This window comes from Hippocampus comes, unplaced genomic scaffold, assembly GCF_001891065.2.
Source record: "Hippocampus comes isolate QL1 unplaced genomic scaffold, H_comes_QL1_v1.1 scaffold119, whole genome shotgun sequence".
Classification (NCBI taxonomy): Eukaryota; Metazoa; Chordata; class Actinopteri; order Syngnathiformes; family Syngnathidae; genus Hippocampus; species Hippocampus comes.
In genome coordinates this window covers 80494-95868 of record NW_017805494.1, presented here as the reverse complement: position 1 = coordinate 95868, position 15375 = coordinate 80494, and the positions used below count along the sequence as shown (strand labels likewise).

Below are 15375 nucleotides of genomic sequence, written 5' to 3'. Positions count from 1 at the left end.
ATATATATATATATATATATATATATATCTGTATGCAATAACGTAATCAGATTTGTCATGTACAATCAATATTGCATATTAACACAATGCACTGTTACTTATGCAGTATTTATTGTCATGTTTTGCGAGGTGGTGGTGGACCCCAAAAAGCAGGCAAGAGGGAGGAGCAGGGTGTACTTGACAGATTGTATTAAAACATAGAGAAACCGAAATCCTAAACAAAGTCCTGAAAGCAAAACGAATCCAAAGTATCAAACAAAACCATGACTGAAGCAAAAAACTATCAACAACAGAAACGTGACCAGAAATAACATGACAGTAGCAAACAGCAACAATGACCCGACACTGAGTGGTCGTGCAGGGAGTCCTTTTAAATGGCTAACGACATAACGACCAACAGGTGTGCAGCTGCAGGGAGAGCCCTACAGTGCCACCTGTTGGTCCCAAACCAAAACTTGACATTTATGGCTCCTAACTGTAGTCGGTGTCTAAACTGACTTCAACGTGCATGACCATGCATACAAAGTGTAGATTGTCTTTTTTGCATGTAAGATAAAAAAAACCGTTATTGTCTTACAATGGAGAATTTTGCTGTGTACAGCAGCAAATAAATACACACTAGGTATGTTTTATCTCTCTCTCTCTCTCTCTCTCTCTCTCTCTCTCTCTCTCTCTCTCTTATATATATATATATATATATATATATATATATATATCTGTGTGTGTGTGTGTGTGTGTCTGTCTGTCATTAAGATACATTGTTGTATGGCTAGGACTATATTTATACTTGCCATGGACCAACAGGCAAGATCTTGAATCTGGAATCTGTCCCCTTTTATTCCTTAAATTTGATGTCAATTTTCCTGTGGGCCCATTCAAATGCTGCTTTTGTTTTTTTGTTTGTTTGTATGTTTGTTTCTTTCAACTTTGTTGTTTGCTATTATTTTGATGTAATTTTGAATACTGCTGCTGTGACAATCTAATCGCATCCATCCATCCATCCACAGTGTTTGTCTCTCTGTCTGTCTGTCTGTTGGCGCCCTTGGGTTGATCCTGGGTTAATTAAGTGGTCTTTTTTTTTTGGGAAGCGATTACATAATATTGGGTAACAGCGATGACAAGATTGAGGAAGATGAGGTAGAGAACCAGTGGGCTGTGGAGATAATGGGAACAGATAAATGAAGAATTCATGACGAAGCCTGAACATCAGCTCAGTTCATGACTAATACGACTATACTCAGTGGGTAGTGCAGAGCTGACACAATTAGAACAGGATAGCTCACATATTCAAATTCACAAGCACTACTTCAGGGCTGGAAGGTCCCAGCACAATAGACCCAAGCAAACCAACTGAGGTCGCCAGCCAAATCACGATTGATTAGGCTTGTATCCATGCAAGGCTGCATTTTATACAACGCGACCACTTTCAATCCTATACACTCAAAACCCCTCATTCCCTTTTGTGTATGAATGCCCTCATCAATAGGCCTCATTAATAGGTTAAAACTTGGCACTCTTCACGACAAGTAATGTCATGATTTGTTTATATTCTGCTTCTCGTCACTGTTTATTCCTCACCCTGAAAATTATATGAACAAGTGTCAGAACTGTTTAATGTGGAACACAGTTTTTCACAGGCATTGTGTAGGAGGATCACTTTCACACAAAGCTAATTCTGCAGCAACTGTGTTTGACATAACTGCTTTCTGAAGTTTTATAATTATTGCTGACATTTGCATGGCTTAAATAATTCAGATTTTTTTTTAAACCCACCCTACAATCAGAATGTGCGCATACTGTCCGTCAGCGGTCCCCAACCTTTTTTGCCCGCGGACCGGTTTAATGTCAGACAACATTTTCGGGACCGGCCTTCAAGGCCGGATAAATACAACAAAGTAATATGACCTGCATGAAAACTGTGGTGTTTCTAACCATAATAATAAACACAAACATATCTGTCCTATGGTAACGTTTAAACGTGCCTTCAAATTAAGGTACATCGCAAATACAAAGTGCATGAAAAATACGACTCACCATTATTATGCAGAGTGGGCTTGGTGCATGGGAATCTCCCATTGAGATAAATCCGTATTTTAAGTAGGACTCCAAACAGTGTCTATTAAATGTAGCCTTCTTTTTTTGGAAGTCGGAGGCTCCCCTTCTGTCTCCTGGCTGGGCCTTTCCCCTTCCCAAAGAAACTTTCCAAAGACATTTGTTTTTTACTCATTTTGCGAGCTGCGGGGTTTCATTTTAGCGGTAACCTATCAGGTGACCGCGTCAACAGTGACATACTGTAGACGAATGTAACAGAGAATCCAGCAATTTTTCAAAACAAAACATCTTTCCGATTCAAAAATAAATAAAACGAAAGTAATGTAAGTTTGTATTCTTTCTGCATGGCCCGGTACCAAATGACCCACGGACCGCTACGGGCCCACGGCCCCAGGGTTGGGGACTTTGCTGTACTTTACATAAGTGTTTTCACACTATAGCAAATCAAAGGAGTAAATCCACCAAAAGTAGGAGTCCATCCAACAGCTGCTCGCAAATCAGAGGTAGAGGAGAGCTCCTCTTGTCTAGTATTAGGGTGGTGACAAATCCATGCACCCGATATACTGTATATCGTGTAGGTATTAGACATGCAGAGATGAAAGGGGACTTTCCTGAAAATTCCGGAAAATATTTTGATATATAGAAAATGATTTAACTGACGACTATTGTGCATATGTCAGCTTGCCTGTCGACCTGTTTGCGACATTGCGCTGGGGCCGTACCTGGCCGATCACGCATGAATTAGTTTACACAAAACGGTATTCAAATACTCGACATTCAATGATTAATCTGCCTTTTGTGTGCACACGTGCAGCCTTTGTGGCTTCCGTTCTCGCCGAAATTTCGAAATCTTTGAGATATGGCGAGGCCATGAGAATGCAAAGGGAGGGGTGTTACTGTTACTCATGTTAGTGCCTCAACATGGCTACGCTCATGAAAGCAAAATTTGGACAAAAAGGGAAACACACAGATTAGCAGAAAAAGGTGTCCCGTCCGACCTCGAGCGTCATGTCGTCTTTGCTATCTTTGCTGTTGTCGTAGAGCAAAGCTTCTTTGATCTGTGCCGTCGGTTGCGTCGGCGCTGATGGGTTGAAACCAAAAGACGCGTGCGTACGTACATGTTTGCACTGACGCACACACAGCAGAGAGCAGTGGACTATCAAATGCTGAGGTGCGCTTTGCTCAAGTGGTATTACTACAAGCAAAACAACGAACTCAAACGCGTGTTCGTTCACTGTTGTCAAATAATATCCGGATTAATTTTAGGCAATTTTTCCTCAATTTTCCAGAGGAACTTTCATGAAAATTTGAAAATCCGGAATTCCGGGAAAATCAGGAGGACTTTCATCACTGGACATGGTGAAAAAAAGCATTAATTGAGAAAGGGTTTAAAAAAAAAAAAAAGATTGACGCTGGGCATGGCTTCAGCTTCTGCAGTGTGCTCAAGGAAATTGGCATACAGGATTAGCGGAAAGGCCATGCAACTGGCCACAAAGCTTTGGTTCGTGTTACGACCACCCCATAGTTACAGAGATGTTTCCGTCTTATATAATATATAAAATATATCTGAAAATATACTCTGACTCAATGCTCAGCATGGATTTGAACCATTGATAGTAGATTATTTTTAAATTAAGATTATGGTTGGGTATTGTTTCAATGTGGATGATTTTGGTTCCGATTCCCATTCCTTATGATTCTTGATTCCAATTCTTTAAAAAAAACAAAACCAAAACTTTTTACTGTTACTATGAGTGACTCAAAGGGCTGTTTTAACTAGTGTACTGATTTTCCACGAGTGCTTTATTTTTGAGAACCTCGTGAAAATACAATAATATAGCAGTTACTTGGAGCATGCTACGAAACATCGATCGGTGGGCTAACTTAGTGTTGCTTTTCTTCAGGAAGAAAAAATATAGATGACAAACACAAAGCTGCATTTGAGGGGCAAGCAAGGAAATGTATCGAATGCAAGCACTTGATGTGCTGTGTATGTATAGCCTATAAATGGATGTGAATGCTGTATATGCTACAAGACAAATCAGGGATGGGCAAGTGATTTTGCAAAAGGGCCACATGAGAAACTGGAACGTTTGCCAAGTCAACATGCTAACTTCAGCTTTGTGTATATTTTTCATGGATTCAGAAAAAGCTTGTTTCAATAAATTGCTACATACGTAAATATGGTATGTGTTATTATTTGGAAATGCAAACTAAACAAAACTATAAGCGTTCATTAAAATTGCATCGTTACACTTTAAAAATAACAATTTTCTGCATGAACAGTCAGCTGATATGAGCGATTCCTCATCATGACTCCCAAATATAATATAATGAATCTAAAATATTATTGACAGCGATGTATAATGATCGTGTGATGACTAAAAATAATCTTGACATTTATATGAAATGGTAACTTTGTATGCAGGCCAAATCTTCTTGGTCCTCTTGCCCCACTGTGCAGGAAGTAAGAACGTTGTGAACATTAAGACCACTGCAGTCATTTTTGATGGTCTCTTTTTTGGAAAATTTGTTGCTGAGTGGTTGGAAAAATTGCTAAATAATGGGAAAACATCGCTAAATTGGCAGCGCTGCAGGCACAAGTCATAGATGTGTACAAGCGTGCAAGTGTGCACATAAAATAAAAGCACAAGTTTCAAACTAAGCGCCACATATTTTACATTTTGACTTCATGGTCACTGTGAGGGCGGGACAGAGATTGCAGGCGGGCCGATGTGGCCCCTGGGCTGTGCTTTGCCCAAATCCGAGCAAAATAGTTGTCTTTTGCATTTGTGTTTTGACTCACTGCTTTACTTCCAGTTTAACTTGTTGGCTCAATGTTGTCATTAGATCTACCCGATTCTAATGTCAGACCCCGCGGAGGGCGACCGCCACCATCGCGGGGTCTCGGCAGATGCCACAGATGGGGATATCTGCGGGAAGGGCCCAGCGTACGCCCTGAGTCGCCGCTGCGGCCTGCGTGTGCCGTTTGGGCGCCTGATAGGGATTGGGCGACGGCGCCGATTGGAAAGAGGAGAGGACGGCGGGTACGAGCCCCGCCAAGCTGCCATGCACCTGTGCCGTGACTTTGTTAGTGGGAGGGGCCTGCACCACACACAGACAGGTCCTTCTTTGTTCATGCTTCTTCCGCGCGGCTAACTAGAAATTCAGCACTGACATTTTAAAATCTGAACGATTCTGAGAGAACCGTAATATTAGTCTTGGGTCCATTCGATTCTTGTTCATAGATGCCCAAGCCTCATTAGGATACATCTTTAGTTACCTGCCTGTATCACCTAAGTGAGTGTGGAAAACATTACAACTTAAGTACAAATAATGTATTTGTGAATGCCATCTTACCTCTTGGGGAGTGATGTCTCCATGTGATGCTCGCCTCTGGCCGACCCATCGCAAAGCACATCAGATTGACGTTGCTGCCTTCATTTACTGTGATGTCCTTCGATATATTAGTGATCCTGGCAGGTACTGAAAAGAGAAATGGCAAATTATGACTGACTACGAAAGAAATGGCATGTGAGCGATGGGTACTCTAACCCAGGGGTCCCCAACCGCCGGTCCGCGGACCGGTACCGGTCCGCAGGGCATTTGGTACCGGGCCGCACAGAAAGAACTTGCCTTAATTCCGTTTTATTTATTTCGGAAGACGAAAGATGTTTTATTTTGAAAAATTACCGGATTCTCCGTTACATCCGTCTGTGTCACGCTTGACAAACGTCAAGCCACACTTCTCCGTCACGTGACCGATTACGCTAAAAACAAAATGCCAGAGCTCGCAAAAGAGTAAAAAAACTGCTGGAGATCGCAAATGACGGCGGCCTTAAAAGTACGTTTGAGACAACTGGATGAAATTTATGGCTGAATATTCTGAGATCGCCACAGTAGCACTGTTGCTATATCCGACATGCTACCTGTGTGAGGCGGGGGTTTTCTGCAGCAACGGCGACTAAAACAAAATTACGAAGTAGATTGAACATAAAACACACATTTGAGGTGTCATTGTCTCCTATTACCCCGAGATGGGACCGTCTGGTTGCAGAAAATCAAGCTCGGGGCTGTGGTGAGTCGTCATTTTCATGCACTTTGAATTTGCATTGTGTCGTATTTTGAAGGCATTAAACATTACCATAGCGATCAGAGTGTTGCGGCCAGATTAGACGCTCCTTGTATTTCGAAAACGCCACAGTTTTCATGCAGCTCATACCATATTATTTTGTTGTATTATTTCCGCCACACCTTAAATGCCGGTCCCTGAAAATATTGTCTGACATAAACCGGTCCGTGGGGCAAATAAGGTTGGGGACCCCTGCTCTAACCCACGTGAATAAAAAAATCATAAATGAGGTTGAAAATAACTGCTGGTTTGGGACTCAATTAGCCCGCACTAGATGATAAATTCAGTGACACATGACTAACTTCCTTTATTAGGATCATTCGTAAAATGGTCTTTTGACAGCCATCCATCAATTTTCCGATCCGCTTATCCTCACAAGGATCACAGGGCATGCTGGAGGCTATCCCAGCCGTCTTCGAGCAGTAGGCAGGGCACACATAGACAAAGACCTATCGCGCTCACACTCATATCTAGGGACAATTTGGAGTGTTCCATGTTTTGGGAATGTGGGAAGAAACCGGAGTACTTGGAGAAAACCCACGCAGGCACGGGGAGAACATGCAAACTCCACACAGGAAGGCCGGAGCCGGAATTGAACCCTGCATCTTTGCACTGTGAGGTCAACATGCTAACCACTCGACCGCCTCTTTTGACAGCCATGCAAACGGAATTGGACAGAGAACTTGACAACAAACCAACTGTTATGACCTCTCCACATGATGGCAACTGGGGAAGGGTCTAACATAAGTGTGGCAGGTGGGGAGGAGCAAAGAGTGGTTCGCTGTCATGGTTTGGACTATCTAGCGAGTACTCTCACTTTGGGGACAAGCGAGTAAGATCACGGTGGGGGACACACACCACAAGAGGAAGAGATTGGAGTGAACAATCCTGAATTCCCACTGCCTTAGTGCAGCCCAGATAAAAACTGGAAATGAATGAACCAAAACAAATATTGGCAAAGTTCCCTAACGCATGAATGAATAATGGACACGAATGAACATGATAGATAGATGGATATGGCGAGGAACTAATTTGCCTGCACTAATCGAGAGGCAGCGGTACCGAAGACATACGAGGAAGACTGGGGCTGACGATCACAACAAGATAATACGACACAACCCAGTTGTTAATAGGGGGCCACTCTCCCCTGCACTGATTGGTCGGCCAAATTGTGAACACGGGACAACAATCAGCAAAGAGCAAAGGGATGAGCTCCCGCACACATGCAAAGATCAACCACAACACAAACGAAATAAATAAATAAACAGCCACAAAATATCGTGGACCGTAACACCAACTATAGATGTAAATATGGTTAATTAAATTCTAACATTTCACGTGATTGAGCTGCTGATCACTTGGATTGAAATTACACGATATTGACTGTGTACATATTTGAATATACTTAATTCAATGGAGCAAGGAGAAAATGTGAATGCTTTCTTTAATTATTATGACAAGTAGGGCCGACTGATAAGGATGGGCCGGTAATCATTTCGATATCCGACCAAAAAAAAAAAAAAAAAATTCCAATTAATCATCCGATTAAATAAAAAAATATAATGAAGAAACAAACTTTTTTTTTTTTTGGTTACCATAAATATGTAATAAACAATGAAGCGTTTTCCCTTAAAATGACATGAAACTAACTGCCATTTTGCATTACTTTTTTACATTTGTTCATAAAATACACAACACACAATAAAATGATTTCAACTCAATCATTCCCCACCGCATGTTTTTTTTTTCATAATCCAACTGTTTAGCGCCGTCCACGATTAAAACTCAAGTATGGCATTTTAAATTTATTTATTTATTTATTTATTTTTTAATCCATTGCACGCAGGAAGACCTCATGCAATTCCCCACCAAGTATCAACATTAAAAAGGATTGCAATGAGGTGCAATCGCCAACTATTTCCTTTGATCAGATCATAGACGCTATTGCTTGTAGAGCAGAATTAAGCCCACGGAGAAGGAACTAACATGGCCTTGCAAAGGGAACGTTAAGAGCAAAGCAATCAAAAAATGGAGCACCTGACACTTGATAACAATCTCTTCAGGGTTGAAGCCGCAGAGAAAGTTGATCAAAATAATGATGCTGCGAGCATGCGTGAACCTTACAATACTCTTCTGATCCTCCATTAACCATTGGATGATGCAGTCGGAGATGAGTGGCATGGAGGGGAACAAAGCGGCAAGTGTTTGACGACCTCACAGTGCTTTTAAACCAAGGCCACATCAAGTAGAGATTTTTTTTTTTGTGTGTGTGTGACACACTGATCCTGACTCTAATGAGGAATCCATCCCCTCAGGGTTGGGCGAGAGCAGCAGAGACACATCCCCTGGGCCCCCACAAAAAGACAAGAGGGAAGGGCGAACTTGTTCCCGTGCTAACTTTAGTAACTTGATATCGGTGGTCGACTGTTTGGCACGTCCCGCCTCACAGTACAGAAGTCCATGATTCGATTCCGGGCTCCGACCTTCCTGCGCGCAGCTCTCTGGGTACTCTGGTTTCCTCCCACATGCCAAAAACATGCATGGCAGGCTTATGGAACACTCTAAATTGTCCCTATGTGTGACTGTGAGTGTGTGTGTGAATGGTTGTGTTTATCTGTGGGTCCTGCAATTGGCTGGTAATCAGTCAACCCTGCTCACTGCCCGATGATAGCTGCGATAGCATCCAGCACGCCCGCGACCCTTGTGAGGATAAGCGGTTCAGATAACGGATGGATTACCCCTTTCACATGCCCATCAGCCTATGTTACATGAATATACTATGCTGTCTATAATATAACATCTATTGCCAGTTCTCATGTGTGTACTCTTCATATGAATTATGTAAATGTGGAGTTATATATAGCACTGCACACTAAAGCTAAAACCGCTGAATGAATTAGCAGAGATAAATTGGATGACTGCAAAAAGGTTGGTGTAAACCATTGTAAATGTAAGTCTCAAGTGCAGAAAATCTCATGTGTGTGACTACAACAAGAACAACAAAAGTGCTTTTTGGCAATGTACATACTTCCATACATTAGGTTGTGCATCTAGCACCAGAAGCGCTCCCATTCCTTCTGTTGGCAGGGTAAGGAGAGATAATATTTTTGCTTGACTTCATTTTGCAACAACCAACTATGGTTTTATGATAATTTTCTATCACCATATTGCACAGGCCATACAGACATCTGGATTATTCTGGCGGGCATCATGCTGACAGGGGCAACCCCCCATCTTAGTCAATGAACCGAAAACATTTTTGGCACTGACTTTTTCTTTTGGATTTGTACAAAAAAAACACCATGTTTTGAGGTGGTGAACACTATGGTGCCCTTGCACAAATGAGATCGTTTATCAAATCCCCACCCACCACCCCACATATGCTTCAAATGGTCGAAGTGCATGCACTCGCACAAACAAGTATGCACACACACTTGTCCGCACCTGTATGTAGCACAGTGCTCTCCATTTTTGGCAAATGTTAAAATTATAAATAGCGTATTGTCCGCACGATAAGGCGCACCAAAAAGCATTCAATTTTCTCAAAAGCCGACAGTAAGCAGAATAATCCGATGCAGTTTGCATTCGTTTTTTTTGTTTGTTAATTGAATATAAAAACATATACAGTAATAAATTCACAGAAAATAAAGGTAAGAATTGTATTGTATTTTCTTACCGTAGCTCCATCTAGTGGATGCATAACGCAGCCACACCCACTATTGTAGCTTCTATTCTATGTGCCTTATAATGCGGTGTGCCCTATATATGAAAACAGTTTTTACATAGCCATTCATTGAAGGTGCGACTTGTACATCGAAGTGCCTTATTGTGTAAAAAATATGGTACATAGATGCTTGAACAGGATTTTTTTTTTTTTAAGAAAAATTACTTGTTCAGGTTCATTTGATGTTGTTTCTTTAGAAGTACTATTTATATGTTTGAACGATCATAAAATCAACAAATACGAGTGTCAAAGTTGAAGTCTTACGTGAAATATGTCTTTTCATAAAACGAAATGATAAATTGGCTCTGTTGCAAATAGCTGCCATTGAAGGAAATAAGTAAATACATAAAATGAAACATAGATATCCCAATCAAAATCTGTAGTTGTACAACTTTTCAAGAAATACAGGTGCACTCCAACATCACTTCCCTTACCTTGCCTTTGATTGACTGATTCTTCCTTTTTCCCTGTGACCAGCGTTTTGGACTTTGTCGGTTTTGCGTTTTTGATAATAAACATCTTTGCTTTCGCATTTAGTCTGTGTCTGCATTTCTGGGATCCTAAACATTATTCGGTTCATTTCGAACCGAACATCATGACCTTTGGAGTGAGGACTAGTGACAGTCATTCAGAACTTTCACTATGGGGGGCACGGGGATGAGGGAGGCAGTCTTAAGGCAGTTTGAGAAAGACACTATTTGAAGTGAGGTATTAAAAATGTCTCAACGGACCTCGGTCAGCTGGTGGGCACAATCCTTCAGCGATATTGACAGGGCCTTTAACGTAGGAGTTAATCCTTTGCACGTTCTTCCTCCCATCTGTTGTTATGCGAATGTTCATGTACACACAATTCATGCAGCATGTTATGTACTCGTTTGGGTATGGCGATACGTTAAAGAAAGTCTTGTGAGAGCATATGTCAATTTTATGTGGTTAAAATCATCTGCAACAACATATATTGCCTCCGGGTGCTTGAAGTGGAGAAAGCTAATGGTGTTGTGAAGCTCCCGTGGCACCTACAGTGACGAACACTGCTGCAAACTAGCGAGGCAAATGTGGCCGGCCTCTATATATTGCAGACATGTTTGTTTAATACATTGACATAATACAACACCATATTTATATCACACTTTCACAAAATGAGCACTCATCTAAACGGCGATATCACTGTATGTATGTATATATATATATATATATATATAGTATATTTTTTGGGTCGTGCGTCTTATACAGCTTGCACGTTTTCTAATTGAAAAATAAAAAATAAAAAAATTGGCACACTTGCGTGATAACATTGTTTAAAATTTTACATTGTTTTTTTTTTAAAAACGATGCACAAAGTCAATAGCTCAGCTTTCTTGCTCTACACAAAGATCTCTAACGGATTTTGGGAAGCCAACAATTTCCAAAAGCTCAGCTTTCAAAAACGCAGAGCGGAAATTATCCATCCATCCAACCATATGTTATCCAAACTGGTTATTATTATTGTTATTGTTGTTGTTGTTATTATTATTTACAGTAAAAATGGCTCTTATTATTATTATTATACATTTATTAAACACTATACATATTTATAAAGCACTATCACAACAGCTGCAGCTGTAACAAGGCACTTGACAGAGCATTTAATATAACATAAAAAAAATACAACAGAGCACATAACAAAACATGGACAATAATACAATCGTAACAACTAATCCAACATACGCCTTGCTGTTTGAAGCAGTATACATGAAAGAAGAGAGAATCAAAGACAACGGTCAAATAGCGTGACCCCACCACCAAAATCAGTGCTGGCACGGACAGGCTGCCAAGAAGGCACACCCACCAATGATTATTATTCTTATCATTATTAATATCTAGCTTAAGTATACATGGTATGCAGCACTACATATTGATGCTACACAAAGCCCTATATAATATGTACTGCCTTATTCATATACATTGTGGAGGCCTTCATGCAAAGTAACAGAAGTAAATCATGTATCTGATCCTTACTCAAGGACATTTTAAGATAGTCTCGCAGGCTGAGTAAATTAAATTAACATTTTAGCATCAGCACCTGACTGTTGCATATGACCTGTGCCAGTCTACCCTTTTATGTTTCCCAGGAATGAAGTGAGTCTTTATGAGTTCACTTTTCCTTTTAATTTGAGTTTAAAACTCATTTCATTTCAGAGCCCCAGATTCCTGATCGAAAAATCCATTGTTCATTCCAAAAACTATGGACAAGGACAAATGAATGATGGGCTTTAACATTTGAATTGCTGGCGCCTTTGTTATTATTGTCCTGGAACCACATCAATTGTGACGAAACTAGGACTGCAACGATCAAATATTTTGGTATCCGGATACCCTACTGAAAATTCTATTGAGTAATCTGGTATTCGGATAAAAATAAAATTAAGAAAAAAACAAAACAACCACAAGACTTTTTTCTGCCTTGGTTATAAGTACGAAAGACAAAAATTTTCCAACTAACGAACATCGAACTGGTTTTCATTTTTAGATATTGAACATTTAAACTGTTCATAGCAGCACACTATTTTCCTCTCGAGAAACATTTGTGAAATTTTAGAAAAATCCCTCACCATCATTTTTGGCTGTGAGACAAAGTGAGAGAACAACACTCGTGATTTTGCTAAAAAAAAAAATTAAAAAAAAACAAGTAAAGTAAGCTCGGTTTGTTAAAATGTGATCCGTTGGAACGGCGGCTTGCGAGCAATGGAACTGCTTCTAAATGCTACCGACAGGCATGGTGCAATACAGTGTCAACGTAATTAAGTCAGTTTTTTTTTCAGCAGCTTTAATTGGCGATTTAATTTTTGGACGTCGTGTTTTTGTCGAAGTAGAAGCAGGGACGTCTGCTTGAAGTGCGGAGCTTTCAGTCCAATTGTTTTTTTTCATCTGGAATATGGCATCTAATGTTCCAAAACCCACTCCGAGGTACTCACACCCATGCTGAAGGGAGGTAAACTAAATGTTTGTGTACGATGATATGTGCAAATCTTGTGATCAGCATGAAAAAAGCTCCACAGTTACGGTGCATTTTTTGGGGGGATATACATTATCCTACTTTGAGTCATGTTGATATTGATTTCTTGATTCCACTGGCATCAAGGCGGTTTCTGGTTTCCTATTCATAACATTGCGGCTTAAAAGAAAAAAAAAACACTTGACAACACAGTCAGTGTTCAGTCAAAAACCAAAAGAAAATGTGTCAGAACTGGATCACTAATGTTCAACATTCTGTCACCTATTCATCAATATATTAACATGAGCACATGAGTTCACCCAAAAAATGGAATCGGGCGCACAGTTTGAATCACATCAAGTATGCAGTCCAAACAAATTGAACCTTCCAACCATTTTCAATACGATTTATTCTCTTCACGATCACAGGAAAACTGGAGCTGACCATCTGACTTACAGTGGTGGACACCATCACCAGTCTCACGGAAATGCATGGTTCAGGGTTTGAACTTAAAATGTTCTTGTTCTTTCTGTAAGGCAACTGTGCTAAGTATTCCATCCTGCTGCCTTGCCCATGATCTGTGTTTCCAAATCTTTCAAGTTTACCAGTGTGATGTCATCTATCAGTATTGCACTATAACCTGCCTGAATCTGAGCATTTTGGGTGGAGGGGTGAGGGAATGCTTTAAAGTACTATTAAAGATAAAGTATTTCACAAAAATTTAACCGTTGCACATGAAAATAATCAGTGTGTCTCCTCCACAATAGACATCAGCAAACAAAATGAACTGTGAGTCTTTTTCAACATGCAACAATATAATTGGTTACAATGTTGATGTCGGATTATGTTTTTGTGTTTCTTGAGTCCCAATAAGATTAACAGTATATTTGCTCTTTTTTTTCCCCCTCTCTCATAAGTAAGCAAGGTAGAGTAACGAGACTTAATGCGCAATTTGCAGTCAGCGTGAATATTTGCTTGAGCTTGCTGATCTTCCTTCTGGCTGATTTAATTTAATTTACTCAGCTGAATTCATGACTAATGAGGAATTAAAACAAGCATCCTATTATAGGGAAACAATCAAACCTATGGCCGGGTAAACATATAAAGATGTTTGGGCTGTTTTTGTCTCGATTTTGCCCTATCATGATCAAGGATGTCAAACACCCGGCTATCTTATGTCTAATAAGATCCTATAAGATGATCCTTATGTCGGTGGTGGACATGTCCTAATACTAGGCTACGAAACTAGTCAGGGCCGACTATCATAACGATGAAACATGTTCAATATCTTTGACCAAAAATCTTCATGTGTGCGGGGAAAGCCGACTACTCATGAGCTGTTTGACTCCATGGGCTGTGGCATGAACAAAATGTGACCAAACAAAGAAGCAGCCTTAATGACCAACAAGGAGGCGCTAGTAAATAAAACAATGTTTTTACCCAATTTATACATGTATTTTTTAATAAAATGTGGGTTCCCGAGACAGCAGGTAAGTAAGTCTTTTCTTCCTCCGGTACTCTTCGGAATTACTCAGCAACCATCAGTGAATACCTGAAATATCACCGGGAAGGACCCCGAGCTGATGTGTGAGGCAGAGAGTCGGACATAGTCGGACTCACCTCCACACACAACTTGGGCTCTGGAAAAAGTCCTCTCGACAGAGGTTGGACTCTCTTCCACTCTAGAAGTTCCTAGGGTGAGAGGTGCAGAGCAGGTGTGGGCATACTTATTGCCCCACAATAGATTTCACTCGGGCGGACGAGTGTAGCCTCTCTCCACCTTCGGGTGGGGGTATGAATTGCTGACTGTTGTTTGTGCCAATGCGCCAAACAGCAGTTCAGAGTACCCACCCTTTTTGGAGTCCTTGGAAGCTGTGGTGGAGTGCGCTCGGCCCTGGAAACTCCCTCGTTCTGCTGCTGGGGGACTCCACTGCTCACATGGGCAATTAATGAGACCTTGAAGGTTGTGAGTGGGTGGAACACGCTACCCTGCTGCTCCCTGGTCTGAACCCAGTGTTCTGTTCCTGGACATCTATGCTCGTCACGGATCGCCTACAACAAACACCATGTTCAAAAACAAGGGTGTCCATATGTGCAATTGGCACCAGGACACTCTAGGCCACAGTTCGATAATCGACTTTGGGGTTCTATCATCCGATTTGCAACTGCATGTTTTGGACACTCTAGTGAAGAGAGGGGTGGAGCTATCAACTGATCACCAACTGGTGGTGTGTTGGCTCCACTGGTGCTGAAAGATGCCGGTCCGACGTGGCAGATCGACATTTATTGTGAGGGTTTACTGGGAACATCTGGCAGAATCATCTTGTCATAAAGAGTTTCAACTCCCACCTCGGGCAGAACTTTGTCCATGTATTGGGGGAGACAGTGAGACTCCCAAGGCAGCTGACAGGTACCAGCTGGCCAGTGCAGCTTTGGTGGTTTTTCGGAGGAGTTTGGCGAGGCTATGGAAAGTGACTACTGGACTGCTACAAG

The 15375-nt window shown here is 41.1% G+C and overlaps 1 protein-coding gene across 1 annotated transcript in view; it reads right to left on the bottom strand.

Moving 5' to 3' along the window:
* Positions 1 to 15375, bottom strand: part of opcml (opioid binding protein/cell adhesion molecule-like) — a 168885-nt gene that overhangs the window by 88827 nt on the left and 64683 nt on the right. Inside the window, exon 3 of the mRNA XM_019876222.1 lies at positions 5413 to 5538. Within this exon, the coding sequence (XP_019731781.1) occupies positions 5413 to 5538 (126 nt within the window). The remainder of the gene's footprint in view (positions 1 to 5412; positions 5539 to 15375) is intronic.